This window comes from Gadus macrocephalus, chromosome 4 (assembly GCF_031168955.1).
Source record: "Gadus macrocephalus chromosome 4, ASM3116895v1".
Lineage (NCBI taxonomy): Eukaryota > Metazoa > Chordata > Actinopteri > Gadiformes > Gadidae > Gadus > Gadus macrocephalus.
In genome coordinates this window covers 26,973,398-26,993,239 of record NC_082385.1, presented here as the reverse complement: position 1 = coordinate 26,993,239, position 19,842 = coordinate 26,973,398, and the positions used below count along the sequence as shown (strand labels likewise).

Sequence of the window (19,842 nt, the reverse complement as noted above, 5' to 3'; positions counted from 1 at the left end):
GGGGTGATATGAGCAGATCGCTTGGTATGAGTGAGTAGCCTTGCTGCTGAATTTTTAATACATTGCAATCTTTTAAGTGACTTAGTTGGGAGGCCAATGAAGAGTTGCAGTAGTCTAAACGTGAGGTAATGAAGGAGTGAAACAGGGTTTGTCCATCACAGGTAGATAGGAAGGGGCCGAATGCGGGCTACGTTACGGAAATGGAAGAATGCGGTCTCAGAGAGGAATTTAATGTGGGGATCGAAACTGAGTGAGGGGTCAAGCAGTATGCCGAGGTCTCTGACAACGGAAGCGGATTGTACTGATGGCGCATGCTTAGAAGTCGAATGCGATATCTAGTCAGTATCTATATCTATGCACTACAGAGCTGTCCAATATAGTGTGAGGGAAATGCCACAAAATATATCAAAGTGGTGATATTAAACCAACAAATGTCAGTGTGATTGGCTGTTATAAGCCGTTTGGAAATCTGCCCTTTCCTGTCTTTCATGCACCGACTTTTTTCAAAGTTTGTATGCTTGTGGGAGCACCAGAGTCCCAAAACAACATCCCAAGTCTTTGTTTGTTTTTATAATATGTCCCCTTTATATTGCACAGAATGTTATTTTATATATATATATAGATAGTATAGTTCAAGACTCAAGTATTACAAATATTAACATATTGCCATACATTTACCTCACCTTTCAGGCCCCTAGCAACATGAAGTCTGTGCTGCAAGCCGGTTGGCTGTTCACGGTTGCCGTGGGGAACATCATCGTGCTCATCGTGGCTGAAGTAGCTCAGCTGCCAGATCAGGTGGGTGGAGCGCTTCAGACCGGACACATGGCCGAAAGGTTCTGGGTTTGAATCCCAATGGACACAGTGTATCTGTAGGATGTCCCACAACACCCCTGGCTGTCCCTTGTCTCGTAGATAAATGACTACCTAGTAACCACCATTAGTTTGTGATCCTGCACTCTACTCAACTAGAAAAGTTGAAAGGTGACATATACCACCAGGTGTTTTTGTGATTAGTCGTTGCAAGCCGTTTTGTCTGTCTTTTCTGACATCACAAGTGGGCGTGTCCACCTAGATGTGTGCTGGATAGATCAGTCTACCCACCTTCACAGGGGACCGTAGCAAACGTTGCTCATCTATCCGTCATACATCTATGTGGACACGCCCACTTGTGGTGTCTCACTGGTGGTACAATATGTACATTTTTAACAATTATTGATCTACAGTATAGAATGACAAGAAAAATAAACAGTCAAGACTTCTATCCATATGAGCGTAGTAGCTTAGCATCGTAGCATAAACATTAGCGTAACTCGTTTTCTTCCCGCCCTTTTTCCTTCCCCTTGACCACAGTGGGCCGAGTACATCCTGTTCGCCGCGTTGCTGATCTTTGTGTGTGTGGTGTTTTCCATCATGGCCTACTTCTACACCTACACGGACCCCGCCGAGGTCGAGGCACGCTTCGCCAAGCTGGAGCCCGAGGGTAAGGACAACGACAGGAAAAGGCGGAGCCTGGAGCTGCACGACAGGAAGGAGTCCCTGGAGGAAGAAAACCAGAGGAAGAGCAGGAGCAGCTCCGAGGCCAGCTCCCACCACGAGGCCCCCGCCGTCAAGGCCACCAGCATGTAGAGACATGTTCTCTCTCTATGCTCGACCTCGGGTGTTTTTTTCTTGCTTTTTTTCCGTTTTGGTCGTCGTTCTCGGTTTCGGGATCAGGCGAGTCGGTGTGAAGATGAAGAGGAGGGTCTTCCAGTGGGGTTGATTTGGCGGTTTAACAGTTGAGGAATGGATGCGTTGAGTTGTAAGGTACATGGATATGGAGGGAGGTCTGGTCGTGTTCTCTTGAGAATATATTGTTCGAAATTGAATGCCTAATAATTTGAATCCCTGCTTTCTGCTTTAAAGATGGTAATTTCTACTGAAAATATTGTACATGTGTAATTACTTATTTTTTACAATGGCACATTTTGCACTGTGTAGCAAAAGCAAGATTATGGGTGGCGTACATTAAAAGTACCATTAACCATTCGATTTAGTATTTATTGCCAGCCTGCATTTTATTGTAACAGATTCTTTAATGTAATTGTTGTAAGGTGAAGTACATCTCACCTCCAATCAAGGAGGAACTTAAAAGACCTGCCCGATCAATTTCCTTCAATAAAAACTTTGTTTTGGAGTATCTTCCTCCCCCGACTTTATTCATATATGCATTACACTTTGATTTATCCATTAAGAAACACAAATGTCCTCCAACATGAGCCAGCTGTATCCACCTTACCCAAGCCTCCCCCAAACGTTTCCCTGGACAAAGCTGAACTATCCATGGTACCATCTCAGAGGGGTTGAGCGAGATGAGTCCGTGTACATGATGATGTGACATCACCAGAGGACGGATTTCAAACTAGCTTGCCGCTTCGGTGTTCTTCCGATGTCTGCTACCTATCCAATCGTGCGATTTGGTGGTTCTGCTCATGCACACAATATTGTTCCCTACTTGCGCATCCATGTCATATCTTACGTCTGACGGGTTGATTACCAGATTGTAACAGGTCCTCTGGCGATTGGAGACCAAAGTGGCGCAGACTAAACCATACTTCACCGTAACCAGAAGAACACTCCTTCAGGACCCATCGTTCACACGGACACCCTCAGCCGACGTCAGAGCCCGGAGATGCGCGCCACAGTTAGCAGTAGCTCTTTATTTCTTATGTCACTTTGAAAGCTTACAAGGAGCTTACATTTAACTTGGGGATTCTCAAATGACACAAGCAAAGATTATATACAGTACTATAAACTGTCAGCTATGATAAAGGAACCCAGATGTACGTTTTACATTTTTCTAGTTCTTTCCGTATCATGTTTTTTTTTCTTTGATATAGGTTTTGTTTTGCCAAAGGGCAGATGTCCAGACCCTATAAAGCATTCCATATTTCCATACTTTACTCTTTAAGCTGTTAAAAAAATATCTGATATTTCTTAATTCTTTCGATCCCTGTGTTGACGAGTACGTCTCCGATGAAACTCTTCAACATTATTGCTGCGTTAGCACAGTAGTAAATTCTGGAACTTTGAAGTAAACATGGATAGTAAAACATGGCTATTAGCGACAGGTTTCTTTTTTCCTCGTGTTTCCCCCCCCACCAACCCCCTTTTCTACGCTCTTACAGGTTCTTTAAATACTCAACACACTCCCAAAGTGCAAAAAACTGATCTGAAATGTAACAAAAAAGGTGCAAATCATACTACAAAAAAAAAGACGACATAAAAACAGAAATAAAAGTTACGGATGACATGGCACTTCTAGCATGGAGGGGCGGACGGGAGAGGTGGGAACAGAAATGTTGAGACTGACGATTGTAACATGGCATCGATGTCGGACAGCAAAACGCCCCAACGACAAAACGACTCCTCTCCATCCTAGGAGGTTTCATTCGTCCTTTTTCAATTATGACCGAGATGAAGTCGATGCTTACGATTTATCAGAAAAAGTGTCTGCAACTGCTGAACACTGACGCGGCAAATCCTGATTGCATGGACAAACTGAAAACCAATGCAAAGAGGCCCGTTGTTTGAAAACACTTAAGCTGTGTATGCTTGTATGCAAAATTCACGTAACAATGAAATGTAACATTTGTGCGACATTTAAGTAACGTTCACGATAAATTACAAGTAAATAAAACGAGAACCCACCACACTTGGCTCTTACGTTTTCCCCGGAGTCTCGGGCCGGACCAGATCCAGTTTCAAATGTTAACACTGTCTATGTAAAAGTCGTCTAGATCGTTGTCTGGCTCTGAAGTTTCCCCTTTCAGACTACGAACATTAACGAAAGAGAAGGTTTCCAAGCCCTACATTATACAGTTTAGTATCACGTCGATTAACCGATTCATTAAAGCCACCGTGATTGACTATGGAGGTCGAAAACTCAAGTCAGTGAACAAATATTATGCATGTCCAAGGACTCACCAAGTATGAGATACGACAGAAAACAAAAAAAACTAAAAACTGAAACAAAAACAAGCAATAACCAAAAAGGTTTGCGTCTGAAAAAAGGCAAGGCATTTTTGTTCTTGTCCGTCCTAGTAACTTTTTGAACTCGTTAAATATCTACCGTTTGATCTCTTTATCAGCATCTACAAAATGCACGCAACCATTTTGTACACAGTGATTCATTTCCCCGCGATGTTGACGACGATAAACTTCTTTGTCACACACAGCGTCCCCCCATTGCCTCAGAGGTCAAAGTTCACTTAAAGCACTTTACCTGAGGTTTCATTATGAATGCTGCAATTTGCCTTAAAACGGAGTCGTACGCAAATGTGCGCGCAAAACCAACCATCCACGCACCCGCGCACAGAAGTAACCAAACAGGCACGCCCGCGCTCAGGGTAGTCGCGTGCACGCTAGCATTGCGTGCACGCTAGCAGTCAAAAGAGAGAGTCCCTGCAGGTTTACCAAGCATGCTGTCAAGAGGTTTTTTCAGGAGTACGGCCTGCAGGAAATGGTCAGACGGGACAGGAAGTGTCCCCGGCAAACAAAGTTACGGATGGCATTTTATTTTTGTTCTTTTTTTCCTTTCCCGGGTTCCAGCAGATGCAATGTGGGGACCCCATAGAGAGGATTTGGGGGCGTTGTTGACGGAAGGGCGAGGGACTACAAGACTCCCACTCTCTCTCACTTTTCTCCAGAGTCCATGTCTGTTCAGAGTTTGTCTTCGTCAGTCCGCAGGAGTCTGTGGAGGCGGAGGCGGGCGACCGAAGGGGCGAGCGAACGGTGGTCTCCCCCAGAGCTCCGAGGGGAGTCACCCGGTCTGGGGTGGTCCAAAAAGTCTGGACCCCCTGGTGTGGATGGGGCGCGGGGGGGGGGGCGGGCGGGAGGTCGGGTGCGACGGAGCAGGCGGGTTGGAGGTTGCGGCGTTAGGATTGGGCGGGGAGCCGTCGCTAAGGGGACGAGGAGGAGGACGTCCTGCCTGTAGAGAAACTGCAGCCAACAAAGAAAGAAAGGAAATGAAAATGGTTTTGAGTGACCACGTGTTCTGGGTTCAAGGGGAACACTGATTGATTTTAATCCTACTTTATACGTGTCTGGGTGCATTCCTGTAATTCCATGAATTCAGTAAATGTCAGGACTTGGTCATGAAATCAATATTCAATCATCAATCTCTGCGACGCATCTGTCCATTTGGCAAATCCAACACAGTTTCAAATTGTAATTCAATTTCAAATGCCTTTTGCATGCGTTTAAGAAGCAAAAATAAATGTTGCTTCACTTTCTGGGATTCATGTATTCAATCCTTTTTTTCATCTAGGGAGAGAGAGAGCAATAGCGAGAGAGCGAGAGCAACAGAGAGAGCCAGAGACAGAGACAGAGATACAGAGACAAAGAGAGGGAGACAGACCGACAAAGACATATTACCTCTGGATCCTGTGGACCATGTGATGAACCAGCGAGTCCGAGATTCCCGGGTAAGACTCCTCCGCCACCATGATGGCTGACCTCAGCTCGTCAAGAGCCATGGGGTTCCCGTTCACCTGCTCCTGCCTGGCCTTCAGCTGGGGAAACCATGGCAACAGTTACCAACAATGGGGCTAGTACATCAGAATGCATCAGGGGAGGCGATACTCTGATACTGCTGTATCGAGAGGACTCCAGAGAGTTCTAGAGCTGTAACATCTTAAGTCAACATACCGTGACCTAGGCTGAGGAGATGGTTGTTTTGGTACCTTCCCCAAAAGCCAGCCTGAACCCATATCACCACTAGTGTATTGCTTGTGCCTTGAAATTACTGTCAGCATTTTGGGAGCATAGGAGCTTTGTTTGGTGGTAATGGTTTTTTGGTGATTGTTTAATTATTAATGGTGAAATTATTCAAACGATGCAAATACTTTTTAAATCTTTTTCTGACCAGAAAGGTAGTGTAGTGGGAGGTTACGGTTGTGTAGTGGGAGGTTACGGCTGTGTAGTGGGAGGTTACGGCTGTGTAGTGGGGGGTTACGGTTGTGTGGTGGGAGGTTAAGGTTGTGTGGTGGGAGGTTAAGGCTGTGTGGTGGGAGGTTACGGTTGTGTGGTGGGAGGTTACGGTTGTGTGGTGGGAGGTTAAGGCTGTGTGGTGGGAGGTTACGGTTGTGTGGTGGGAGGTTAAGGCTGTGTGGTGGGAGGTTAAGGCTGTGTGGTGGGAGGTTACGGTTGTGTGGTGGGAGGTTAAGGCTGTGTAGTGGGAGGTTACGGTTGTATGCAGTGCAGAGTGCTGCTGATGGAGCGTGGGTCTCCTTACCTCTGCCAGTGCAGGTGAGATGACCGCTGCCAGGCTCTGCGAATAAGGCCTCTTTGGAATGTCTTTTGACTGCAGCAGAAAAACAAAGACGACAAGAGGACAATCAATTAAAATCACTGCCTTAATGAGCTCACTTCTAGGACATCTGGTTCATAAACTACTACCATTAAATTAACTTTTGGGGGATAAGTCTCAATGAGTTATAGTTTTAGGTGTCATAGTCTAGCGAGTAGTCAGCTAGTGTGCCCATATGACTGATGACTTTGTATTTGAAAGAAAATCACTACTCATATTCCCTATTATCAGCAAGATAAGGTTTTTTTCTGGAGAACAGCCAACTTTGTATAATCACAGATTACTTCTTACATAACAGGCACTGTCATCAAAGTCGTGCCAAGTTAGAGGAAACCAGCCAATGGGTTGGTCTTTGTCCAGAGGAACTGACGGTTGATTGGTTGTGCAACGTGAGGCCAGACTCGTGTGTCTCTGCGGAGAAGCTTAGCTTGACGCATCCTTGGCTTTAGGAGGTTCAAAATGTCTGCTTTCCTCGCAAACTCTTTTTACATGACCCGGTTTGATCCATCATATAGAACTATATTTTGTATTGAATTAGCATTTATTCCTCCAGCAAACGCTTTTAACCAGAGGGACTTAATGTGAATTGAGGAGCATAGACGCAGGTCAACTGTATACCGCTTTTCATATCTGTTCTCGATCTCATACTTCATCACGTGCTCCAGGACGACCAGAACCTTTGACTCTCACTTCAGTCAATTCTGTGAAACGAGACCTCAAACCTGATAGGTTGATGTCTTTATCTCACACCAAGATAAAACAGTTCAAAACAGCGTTTAAAAGGCTGTCATTCACCAATGAGTGTGCCAGAGACCGGACTAAACCATCTGGTACCAGTTGGGAGGGGTGTCTTACCTGATCTGCCGACCCAGACTGCCCCTCTCCGTTCTGCAGTTTTTTGGGGTCTTTTTCCCGGATGGTGAAGATCCAGTCGTCACTGCCAAAGTCCTTTCCGCCCGACGCCTGCCCGTCCTGCTCCCTGATATGACGGCAGAAATTGGTGTATTGTTTCAGCTATTTTATAATTTTACTAGATTGAGAGATTAGGCAAGGTGTGCACGGACGGCTTAGTGATACATGGTGTCTGAGCCATTCTTGGATTCGTTACAGCCAGTGTGTGTGATAGTCGACTGCATAGTGGGGCGAGATATAGAACTATATTTGAAACCAGATCACGCACACACACACACACACACCGTCATTTAGTATTATCCTCAATACTGTTTCATACTGACATACTGACAAAAACACCCAGATCCCAGATGATGTTAAACCGTCAGAGATGTCAAAACGTGCCTGTGTGGAACGGGGAGCCAGCGGCTTTGCCCCCCGTATCGCTGCCTGCTGCTTCCTCCAGAACCGCTCATCCAAACAACATCACACTCCATGCCGCGCTTCCTCATGTCCCCAGTGACACGCCTGGCGAGTGTGAAGTCGATCGGATGAACGGTTGTCGAGAAAATGGACGGGCCAGACAAACAGATTCCTCTGATAATAGTTAGATATTATTTGTAGTTGATATTGGCTTTTTATGGCCCCGAAAAGGCTCGTTCATAAGGCCGTGACGTGACCTATTAAAATTCTTACTGAAAGGGTAAGCGATTTAATATATAATAATTTTATAATTATTAAGATTGTGTATTAATCATTTCAAGGTGTGGCTCAGGAGCCAGAGTGGGTTGACTAGTAACCAGAAGGTAGCTAGTTCGCCTGGCGGTGTCCCTGAGAAAGACACCTCACCATAACTGTTGCCTTGCATCATTCTCGGTGTGAGAACGGGTTTGGGAATGCGTTTATGATAGGGATGTGAATACCTCAAAATGTTCATGGTCGAATAATCAGTGGGTGGTATGAATGAATAATCGATTATTCGACGTGTGCCGACATTCACAAAGGCAGCCATTGATCATCGGCAAGAAATCACAACGCAAAAAACGACATCAGTCTGTCCTTTTGCTGGTAAATTGTGAAAAATGCTTTGAACTGTAATCAGAAAACGCGGTTATATGCTATAGACCCTATAAAAAAACCAACTAATAGTGCTACAGAACCAACATTAATTCCGTCCGTTAATTCTTGCTTATTTGAATGGGAAACAAATGTAACGGTCTAAATGTAAAAAAATCGGCTTTGACCTCGAGAACGAATAATCTAATATTCTGACCCATCCCTTGTTTATGAATGGGTGAATGTTAGGCAATACTGTAAAGCGCTTTGAGAGAGCACTGGTTAGAAAAGCGCTGTATTAATGCAGTCTGTTTATTAACCATCCAAACTAACATACCCAGAGGTTGGGAGAAGTAGCCGACAAAGCATGAGAGGGAGACACCGTACCGACCACGCAATGGGCCGTAGGATTCAGTGGATCTCCTGATTGATCCAAACTCTCCTAGACTCTCCTTACGATTAACTGGCCAGCACCAAGTCACAGATTTAAAACTCTTTGCCTGTATGTATGCATGTACATACTGCATGTCAAATATTGCACCCATGACCATCCCTGGTAGGAGGGATCCCCCACTCTGCGTTCCTTCTCAAGATTTCGTCCTTGCTAATAATGGGAGTTTTTTCTTGCCCTCTTGGGGGCTAGGGTCAGGGGGTGTCATAAGTATACGGCCTGTTAAGCACTTTGAGACTGTTCCTGTGATTAAGGGCTATACACATTCAATTTAAAATTGAAATTGAAACCAAACTAAAATCTAAACTGAGAAATGAAGCACCCAGCCCCGTTGCCGGTTCCTCCCTCTGATTCCGCTTCCTGATCACCAGTCGGCCTTGGGTCACGGGGGACGGGGGCGGACGGACTTACGAGTCTGACTCGTCGGAGCTGGACTCGGCGGTGCGGGACTGCTCGGCCTTCCACCTCTTGTACTTGTCCACCAGCTCCGTGAGGTAGGAGGTCTTCTTGGCGTGGCGCACGATCAGCTTGTGTTTCAGCAGCTCCTTGGCCGTGGGCCTCTGGAGAGAAGAGAGAGGAGAGGAGGAACTATTACATTATGGATTTGTTGGTTATTGATGTAATCTGGTTGATTTGTATAATTTTGGATCGTCTCTGCTACCCCGAAATGATTTTTTTTATTTTAATATATTAATCACCATTGCACCGGTCAATTTATGATGGCGTTTCCCCTCCAAGGATTAACAAAAAACAACAACAAACAATAAACATAATCTTGCCATTTTCTTTTAGTTTCCAAAGTGATTTAGAGAGTTCATTAGGCCAAGTGCTGATTGGTTTTACTCCTTAAAATGTTGAAATAGGATTTAACTGCCAAGTGGCTAAAAGCAAAAGTGATGTGTGAAGTGAAAATCCTTCTTAAAGTCCTAATGTCCAAAAGCTCTGTCGTTTTCATCCTTACTGGCTGTGAAACTGTTGGTTGAACTAGCGTAGCACAGCTGGCTAGGTGGCGTGAGTGGGACTGGTTCGGGTCTGACGATAGTGAGAGATCCGGCCTGCCAGCATCTTTTATTTGTAGAATATATCAGTTGTAGGATGTGATTTTATTGATATCATGACTGAAATCCCCATGAGGCCTGAGGCTTCCGAGCAATAGCGTGGCCTAATTTGGGATTTGGATTGTACTCACAAATCGGGGCTCCTTGTTAAGGCAGGCCTCCACAAACTCCTTCAGCGGCTTGCTGTAGTTGCCCTCCAGGGTGGGCGGGTTGTTCTTTGGGATGAGGAATAGCACCTTCATAGGGTGGAGCTCCGAGTGCGGGGGCTCGCCTTTGGCCAGCTCGATGGCCGTGATACCCAGAGACCAAATATCGGCCTGTAAGGAACACACTTTGTGCATCAGGACCGATAAAAAAACACCGGAAAGACCCCGCGATTGGTCAGAAAGGCACAGGGAATAATTGAACAGTGCAACTTCAAATCGAAGTGACAAAGATCAATCTGTAAATTGCCGAGTATTGGTTATCAGACAGAAGAAAAGAAACGCATACAAAATAAACGATTAACTACTCCTACAACAACACTTTAATCTGAAATCGTGTTTATTAAAACATATTTCTTTCCTTTTACAATATTCTGTCAAAAGTGAACAATCACATTTCTAATCAATCCTGGATCTGAAGACATCACCTACCTACCATAACTTCCCCGTCAGCCCAACAACAACAACAACTAGATAAAACCCCAAACGGCATCGCCACGGCAACCCACCTTGGAGTCGTACGCCGACTGCTTGATGACCTCGGGCGCCATCCAGAAGGGCGTCCCCACAAAGGTGTTCCTCTTGATCTGCGTGTCCGTGAGCTGGCCGGCCACCCCGAAGTCGGCCAGCTTCACCTCGCCCTGCTCCGACAGCAGCACGTTGGCAGCTGGGGGGGGGGAGAAAGGGGGGGTCTTAATGAGATGGTGGACAGCGTGAGGGTTAGGGTGGATTGAACCCTCAGCTGCAGGGTTCAGGGGGTCAAACCCCAACTTCTACAAGCTGATCTAAAAGAGCATCCTGAAGTGAGTCTTAGATCCGTGAGTCCTTGATCCCTTAAGAACTATAGCAATAGCGTGAAACAAACACTAACAACAACGATGAGAGATTCATAAGAGTAGCGGTTGATGAAACTCTACTGTCCTCGTCTTGCCTCACTCGCCTGAATTGAAATAAACACGTAGAGTGGGTCAAAAGTATTGTGTAAAGGTGTAAGTACGCATGCACGTATGTCAATTATTGCACCCATTGCACTCCTGATTATCCCTGGAAGGAGGGATCCCCACTCTGCGTTCCTTTTCACGGAATGCAGAGTTCGAGTTGAGAGTTTTTTTTTTTCTGCCCTCTTGGTGGCTAGGGTCAGGGGGTGTCATAAATAATGTCATTGTTGCGGTCTGCAACATCGACAATTTCTCTGAAAGAAAGCTGGATCATGGATGTCATTGTTCTGGTTTGAAGACCGCAAACCTAGGACCAATGACTTCAATGGTCCAAAGTTTACAGAAGCTTTTCTCTGCCATTTGTGGCGTACGTGTGAATCCAAGCCAAGGTGTGGATGACGTTACGGATGTAAGGATGAACGGGTTCTTTTAACAAAGCCATTAAGCCAGGTACATAAAACAGACCTTAATTCCGCCGTTGTAAAATACTCCATAAAAACACAAAGCTGTGAACGCATAACAATTAAAGTTTAGCATTAATGAGCCGCCCACCTCAGACTACACTAGCCTGGGTTGCTTGGCAACCGTTTTGCTGTCAAGAGGAACTATATTGTGTGGCGGAAGAATGATGATCGATTTTTGATAAATTATCTTCATGTTGCGTGTTTATTTAGTGAAATATAAGTATGTTTTCTGTAGTAACCATTTGATGGTATTTTAAGCCGTTCTTAAATCACTGTAAGCCCAGACTCTCATAGCCTGGGAACCAGACTAAATGTTTAATTTGATCTTCAGAAAAGGTCTGGCTCCCGTCCCATACAAAAGGATTGCTGCCCGGTACAAGATAGGCCGACCAATCACAACCGTTTATCGAATACGAGGCAGGATAAATATGATGACGGTGCAGAGGAGTGCAGTAGCGTCATTTTAGACAACAACAAAGATGGCTGCCGCTGATGTAGAACGGTCTGTTGATTCCGCTATTGAGACAGTATTAGGCAAACTTGACGGTATATTTCACTAAAGCTTTTGTTGAGAAGAAAGATGCGTCCAGAGCGATTTTGGTCTGCACCCGTTAGTGACACCCCTCGGAAATCAAAAATGAACAGAGAGATTCCAGATTCATTAAAGTTTGCAATTGGTCTTGCGATGCCAGGCTGGGCCCTTCGCCGCTGATTGCTCCAGTCAAATCCCCTGTGGGCGCCGGGGCTTCAGTACCTTTGATGTCCCGGTGGATCTTCTTCTCCGAGTGCAGGTACTCCAGGCCCTTGAGGATCTCCCGCAGGATGGTGGCGATCTGGGTCTCGTCCAGGGCCCCCGGCTCCAGCTGGGGCCACAAACAGACGAGGAGCGACCATCAACAAGGAGAAGACAGACCTCACAGGGGTCAGCTCAGTGGAACATGTTAGATTAGATTAGATTTAACATTATTGGCATTGTGCAGAGTAGTAGTACAGAGACAACGAAATTAGCATCTAAATAAAAGCTGTGTATGTAATGTAATGTATGTATGGAATGATAGAGAGTCATGTGGGATGTGGAGCCCCCTTGAGTGCAGTAGGGGTAGTGTGGACAGGAACCCAGTCACTCACCAGGTCGGACGCGGAGCCACCACCCAAGTACTCCATGATGATCCATAACTTGGTGTCCTGGAACAGAGAGAGGAGGGGAGGGGATTAACGACGGCTGCTGAGGTGGGAGGCGGAGGACATTAAGGTTTTAAAACTCAGGATTTAAAGATGCACAGCTCCAGTTATAAATTATAGTATGATGTAGTGTGTAGAATGTTTAAGCACTGCGAAAGGACAACAGGAATACATGGTGTTACCGAAAGGCTTTAATATAAATGGGACAAAAAACAACATATCATATGTTATATTTATATAGAGAAAGGGAAAGAATGCAGAGGACACAGAACAGTGGAGGCTGAAGAGGGGCCCAGAAGGAGAGTTTAGTGAAGCACTAGGTTGTGAGAGTCCTCTTCACACTACCCTTAAAATCAGGGACACTTCAAATCTGAGATCCTTCACACTTCTCTACCCATATGCGTTTAAAAATAAGCCAGGAGGACCGCCTCCTCTCAGAGCAGATAGCCCCCGCTCAGCCCGACGACACGCTAATTGAGATTAGCATCAAAAGGTATTTTTACGCATGGACAGCCCTAGAGGCTATTTTTTCATAGCATGGAGAAAATTGAGCATGACTACAGGTAGGTACTAGATCCCCACTCCCTAAGAATGGACCTATTGCAGCTTAATGGACTGCAGACTATCTGGAGGAGGATACCCACATGGAGAAATCAATAGAACAGTAACAGTGATACATTTAAATACAACCTCCCCGGTGGCCATCTTCCAACGTGTGTGTGTGTCCATCATTCAACGTTTGTGTGTGTCCATCATTCAACGTTTGTGTGTGTCCATCAATCAACATGTGTGTGTCACACACACACACACCCACACACACACACACACACACACACACACACACACACACACACACACGTAACCCGGTGGTGAAAGGGGGCATGGTGGCCGGGGTCACCTTGAGGTAGGAGCCGTAGTACTTGGTGACGAAGGGGCTGTCGCACTGGCTGAGCACGGTGATCTCCTGCTGGATGTCCTCGATCTCGTCCTCCGCCTCCTCAAGGTCGATGGTCTTGATGGCCACCACCTTCTGCGTGCGGTGGTCGATGCCCTTGAACACCTCGCCGAACGAGCCCTTGCCGATGCGCTCCAGCTTGGTGAACAGCTCCTCGGGGTCGGCGCGGTTGCTCTGCGGGGGGGGTGCATGGGGGTTAGTGTTAGCGTGGCCCCTCTCAAAAAGGCTTTGCAGGCTGCGTTTAAGGTCACATCCGACTAGCCCTACATACGGCTGCTCGATTATGAAAAAAAAAAAAATCATAATCAAGATTATTTGTCAATATTGAAATGATGATTATTCTAACGATTATTGATGAGTTTGAAAACATGAAAATTGAAAATTATTATTTTTATTATTATTGAAAATGATGTGCGAAAATGTATCCAGCATTTAATTTTGGAAATTTCGATAAAACGTGATGAATAAAACAAATATACTCAAACATAAAAATAAATATAAAAGATTTCAACTTGATTATATTAGTTTGGAGATCGTTTAACCCAAAAATCGATCGCTATCAAATTTCGATTGATTGCACAGCCCTAGCCCTACAGCCCCCGCCCCCCCGCGAAGGGGGCATCCCTCGAGGGGGAACACGGAGGTCTTGGGAAGGAACACCGTGTGAGGAGGTGGGTGGAGAAGGAGGTAGGAGGGGAGGGGGGGGACAAGGGACAGAGAGAGGGCGGGAGGAGAAGAAGGAACAGTGCATTGAGACAGGGAGGAGATTGATGGGGGGGGGGGGGGGGGGGGGGAAGAAGAAAGGGACAGATAAATTGTGGCAGGGGTGAGGCGGAGGTGGGAGAGAGTGAAGAAGAAAGTGAGGGAGAGAAGGGAGAGAGAGGATGGAGTGAGAAGTAGAATTGAGAAAGCGAGAGTGAAATGTGGACGGGGATAGAAGTAAGGCTGGGGGGGGGAGAGAGAGAAGAAACAAGGGAAGCAGGGAGGAAGGGTAGGAAGGAAGGAAAGGCTGAGAGGGAGAAAGCGTTTTAGACCAGAACAAAACGTCTGAGCGTGAAGGAAAACACCAGCAGGATGCCGTTCTTACTGAATTAATGAATATACTTTCTGGGGGTGTGTGTGTGTGTGTGTGTGTGTGTGTGTTTGTGTGGGAGCGAGCAAGTGTGTGTATCTGGCGTGTGTTGCTATTTGTGTGAGTGAATGAGGGAGTGTGAGAGAAAGAGGGAGAGAGCATGTGGATATCCGTTTATAAAGTGTGTGTGTGTGTGTGTGTGTGTGTGTGTGTGTGTGTGTGTGTGTGTGTGTGTGTGTGTGTGTGTGTGTGTGTGTATTAGTGGGTATGTGTTCGTGTTATTTTGTGTGCGTGTCTGTGTGTGTTAGTGCGGGTGGAGATCCACATCCACACAATTGATAATGTCAAAAGATTGCGCATCATATCAATGTAATTAAAAACATGTCATACAGCACACAGCAACAGATGTGACCAACCAATTTGTCACTTTATATTTGCATTACACTTTTTAATTACAATCTAATGTTGCAATATTTCCATTGTTTGTCACAGTTTACCTGTGTATATATATGGAGTAAATAAATTATTGCCTAAACACAAGGAGTTATTAAACATGTAATGTTACGCGACATAGCATATACCATCTACTGGTATTCATCGAACAACAGCATCCAATGCATTGCATTTGTATGCTGTATGCCGTATTTTATTCTTATAGTTACTAAATATAAAATATAGCGTTTCAGGGACTAATGCTTCACAGCAGGCTATTCCGATATACCATCACTGAACTCAGGGTAGAATGATGAACGCCATGCATTTCAGCAGCAGACATTCATAACCACAATATAACCAAACATGTTTATCAGCAGTGGTAGCACACAGGCACGGACGCATACACACCCGCGCAGTAGTGCCTCAGTAACGGTAATGTTTGTGTTGTAATGTGTGTGTCACAACAGACGCTTCCTCAGAAAGTTACCGTTAAACTTGCATGACACCGGGGATAACGATAGAAAGTAATGTTTCGGCCAGAATAAATTTCCTGGTTGACGTTTCTTGTATTAAAAGAGACTTTTCAGGAGCATAATATAGCCTAGCCTACCGTCATACAGAAACTACTATTACCTTCCTCATGTTCATGTTCCTATAATACGAAGCACAATGAGGAGGATAGACATGACGTGCAATATGACAATAAGAACTACTTTAACGATATATACTAATCATACAAATATAAAAATAGTTAAATACATGTAATTGAGAGTAAGTAAAACCAATTAATAACACAAATAAACCTGGGGCTATGGCTCATTTGCTGTATGCTGCAAAATCAGAACCCAGCCTCACCAAAATTAAGCTTTAAATGGAGACACATTCAACCAATGCTTGTTTTCAAATATGCATGTAAATAATAAAACACACAAGATATTTTTGTGCAATGAATGACGAATGGTAATTCATTTCACTCAAACAGACGCACAGCAGTCAACAGAGTTGTCTCTCCCAGGTTAATATTGATGCTGGGTTAATATCCCCTCCCGGGTTGCTCACTATCATCTGCCAGCCAAGTTCCTGCGCCAGGCTTTACACCACAGGAAGTGAGGGGACATGACTGTAGTCCCCAGATGCCAGCATGTGTGGAAACACAAGCAGAAGGCAGCAGACAAAAAAAAGCGACATCCCTTTTATGAGCCCTTTTCAGCTTTGAAAGGGTCAATGCATCCCCTTTTTAAGAGAGAGAACCCACCCAACAGCTGTGCTCCATAGGGCTACATAAGGAGTATGCCAGCCAATCCGTTATTTTGGGGTGGGTGGGTGCGTGCACTCCTCCTCGATGGCTCTATTGAGCGGTCTGAAACAGTACTGTACACGGATTTAGGGACGCACTGGAGTTCACAGAAAATACCCGGATTGCAGAAATATTTCATCCCAGGAGACCTTTTTTAGCCAGTAGCAATTGGTGTAAAATGGTGTTGCAACTTTGACAAGCAATTATCCTGTTTATCAAATTAAATGCTGTGTGCGCGTTTTAAATAAGTGCACAGACATCAAATTAACAAGTGGCTGGGTCCGTCTTCCTCTTATTGATTGGATGAATACATTTTCGCTGGTGATTCTCTGCATTCAAAGACACTGGAGTGGAACTGACTGCTGCAAAGGCTAATTGGCCTCTACCTTTAGTTTACATGTCTACATTTAGTACAGGCGTTATTTAATCTTAAGCTTTGGCAAAGTTAATTAATAGCTAGTAAACTAACTTAGATTTACATTGTTGTTAAGTAATGATAATTGATGTTCACTGTCCCTGGTAAAACAAATAAAAAAACCAAACAAAATAAATGTCAATGCATAATTCCCAAGCTAATAAAGCCTTGTTTGAAGAGAAGCAGATGAGACGGATACACATTCCCCCAATTAAAACACGTATAGAATATTACACATAGTAGTATACAGCAGTGGCCCTTTCAGGGGCCCCTGGACTGTAGCACAGCACCACAAAAATCGCAGTGTGAGAGCACAGTGTGTACAGTGGGAAATGAGACGCAGCGACAGCCGTTTAATCCATGGTGACACCAAACACTGAATCACATGTACAACTTAAATCAATAAAAACACAGAATTACATTTACATACCTGCATCCCGGGCAGGTGACCCTGGACAGGGGAGTGTGCCATGTCGGTGACTCGGTGTTCTCCTCGGCTCGGGGTAATGTTTACAACCCAAACGGGGACGAACAAGCCCGTCTGCTCACTGTGTCCCACTGTTAAGCCCCCCCAAAGCTAACGAACTAACACAGCTTCTTCAGAGGCACCGAGGGCACTTCCTCAATCACAACAACACCTTAACGACTCAGTAAACGGCTGGGCGAATATCCTGTTCCGAGAGCCAGGACTGTGGTCCCTGTGCCGCAATGTTAGCCCGCTTGCTTCGTGAACTACCGACACGAACCCCCCCCCCCCAGCCCCCCCCTAAAGGCTCGTTCCGCTGCGGTCCGGACCCCCCGCGACGAGAGCCATAGCGTCGTATTCCTCCAGCCCCACCTCGCAGTTAACACAGTCACAGACACAGAGACTCCCCCGACACTTTCCGTCACGGTATCTCTCTCTCCCGCTACCCGCTAACGGTGTTGTCAGCCAGCGAGGCTAGCTAGCATGGCTAGCATAGCTAGCTAGCTCGGGTAGGCAGAAGAGCCGACGGACGCTCTGTCAGCAGCGGGCTAGAGGAGGGGAGCTAGCGCGGGAGCACATCCGTCCGCGTAGCGCGGGAGGGCGTCGAACACAGCGCGAGGGGACCCCCGCTGTATGCTAACGTGTGTCCGCCGGACGACGCGCGCTCACGAGCTCCGCCAGGGCGCCACTGATGGAAAACGGGACGAGCTCGCAGATATTTTGTTTTTCTTTTCTCACTTTCCTCGGGTGTTCTCCGCCATCTTGTCGGCGCTGGGCGGATCCGGATTCCGGATCCGGATCAACAATGTCCGTGCCGCACTTGCCGACTCTCTCCCCCACCCCCCCAGTCACGCTCATATGTTTCTCTCCAGCCCTGTGAGTTATAAGATGGGCTGTGTAAGTCAACACGTGTACATAGCCTTACTTGTAATAGATGCAGTTCAGCATTAAATATAACACATAATTAGTAGGCCCATTTCATGCATCTAAAATAATGCTAGTCATTTAACAATCCGCCTATTTGGGTCAAACAATGGTTTCTTCCCCCCATCAAAAGACTTCGATGCGTCAATAATAAATTAACCGAGTGAGAGTCGACTACAGCGTATATTCCCACCCAATTCCCAATTGATTGAGGATTACCGGTTATTCGACAGCGGGTTTAACGTGTAGTGTTTAAAGTTCACCATCAGAGGGCGCTCATGTCTCGTGATACACAAAACCAGGGACGCTACTGGGCTACTGACGGCGAGGATGCGCGCGCGCACAGTGGCGCACGGCAGCATCAACACGCAACCCGCCCTCTATAATGAAGGAATGTGCCTCGTTTATGTTCATTATCTCAGAAAATGCGTGACAATCGTCCACAATTGTTTTATTTTTATTTGATAAGATCTCACGAAGGCCAGCTAGTATGAAAGCTCCTTCACCGCATGGCTGTACAGCTACAGCCATGTCTTGTTGTGGTTTCCTATACTCCGGCCTATAGCCTACATATTGGCGGGCTCATCAGCCTCAATTAAATCGATTTTGGAAAGGAAATTGACCCTAATGACAGAAGCGTGACCGGGCTGTAGCGTGTATGATGGTAGAATATCCAGGTTATACATGTGGGAAACACGAAAAACATCACGCGAAAAGGACCCCCCCCCCCCCCCCACCATTTAGACCTAATTAAGCGGAATGAAACACCGACCACCTTCATCTCGGCTTATATTGTCGAAATGAATCACATCGGCGTCGCATAATGGCCTAGATCCCAAATACGCATTAGCATTAGATCACCAATGTTACCGGGTATGTACGCCGCGCAATAAGGCGCACCCCGTGATACCAACGAATGCTTAGGCGCACGTCGCCATACTCACGCTGTGTTTGTGTGTGTGTACACCGCTACGGTAACAACAAGCCCCCCCGCTCCAGACGTGGGGCCAAGACCGCGTCGCGGCGAAACAGAACGCGAGTCCCGAGATTATGAGCGCGTGAATTGGGAAGCAGTGCCTCCCCCAACCACCACCACCACACTCCCAGCCCCCCCTCATGCGTAAATGATGTAGGGCAGGACTACACAATGCCTTCTTCCATCTGAGCGAACCCCCAGCCGGTTTGTGTGAGGAGAAAGCATCCGCTCTTTGGTGCGTCTGACGGAGGAAGGAGACACAGGATATCGGCGCATCTCGAACCCACCTTGTGTGAAACAGGACAACACACCAAGGAGAAGACAAGATGGACATAACGGACCAAGGCGCTCAAATGGAGCCGCTGCTGCCAACGGTGAGAATAGACGCGCCACCATTATATATATAAATATATAGAATTCCATTTTTTTTTCTTTGAAGAAATGTTGGCCAGTCACGTTGACAGCCTGTTATCAATATGCGTGTATGGACGATTGTATATGATGGAAAACGTCTGTTGAATTCCATGAATTATGTAGTGCGTTATTATGTGACCCATATTTGAGCTGCATTTATATTTGGGCTACTTGTTGGGTCAATCGTCATCAAGGATTTTATTTCAAAATTGGAAGATTTGCGTTTTGCGGTTTCAAACGTAATCCATTGCAGCATATACTTTTTTGCATTTATAGATGTGCCGCTGCCATTTTAT

General features: G+C 45.9%; 3 protein-coding genes across 4 annotated transcripts in view; 2 read left to right on the top strand and 1 right to left on the bottom strand.

The window, feature by feature from the left end:
• The window catches only part of LOC132456469 (solute carrier family 15 member 1-like), an 18,333-nt gene extending 16,154 nt beyond the window's left edge, over positions 1-2,179 (top strand). Inside the window, exons 22-23 of the mRNA XM_060050830.1 lie at positions 691-798; positions 1,354-2,179. Coding sequence (XP_059906813.1) covers positions 691-798; positions 1,354-1,629 — 384 coding nt within the window. The 3' untranslated portion in view covers positions 1,630-2,179. The remainder of the gene's footprint in view (positions 1-690; positions 799-1,353) is intronic.
• A 493-nt stretch (positions 2,180-2,672) lies between these two features.
• stk24b (serine/threonine kinase 24b (STE20 homolog, yeast)) lies at positions 2,673-18,064 on the bottom strand. 2 transcript variants are annotated; one of them, XM_060050822.1, is made up of 11 exons: positions 17,197-18,059; positions 13,491-13,721; positions 12,539-12,595; positions 12,165-12,273; positions 10,518-10,675; positions 9,937-10,122; positions 9,159-9,307; positions 7,205-7,328; positions 6,275-6,343; positions 5,416-5,552; positions 2,673-4,980 (listed from the first exon to the last, which is right to left on the bottom strand). In XM_060050822.1, the coding sequence occupies exons 1-11, from the start codon at positions 17,236-17,238 to the stop codon at positions 4,941-4,943; spliced, it is 1,302 nt and encodes a 433-aa protein (XP_059906805.1). In that variant the 5' UTR covers positions 17,239-18,059; the 3' UTR covers positions 2,673-4,940. The 2 variants fall into 2 exon arrangements, with proteins under 2 accessions (XP_059906805.1, XP_059906806.1); XM_060050823.1 differs by lacking the exon at positions 2,673-4,980 and having other exon boundaries at positions 5,412-5,552; positions 17,197-18,064.
• Positions 18,065-19,026: 962 nt separating this feature from the next.
• Positions 19,027-19,842, top strand: part of LOC132456458 (sodium-driven chloride bicarbonate exchanger-like) — a 48,963-nt gene continuing 48,147 nt past the window's right edge. Inside the window, 1 exon segment of the mRNA XM_060050814.1 lies at positions 19,027-19,506. Coding sequence (XP_059906797.1) covers positions 19,459-19,506 — 48 coding nt within the window. The 5' untranslated portion in view covers positions 19,027-19,458.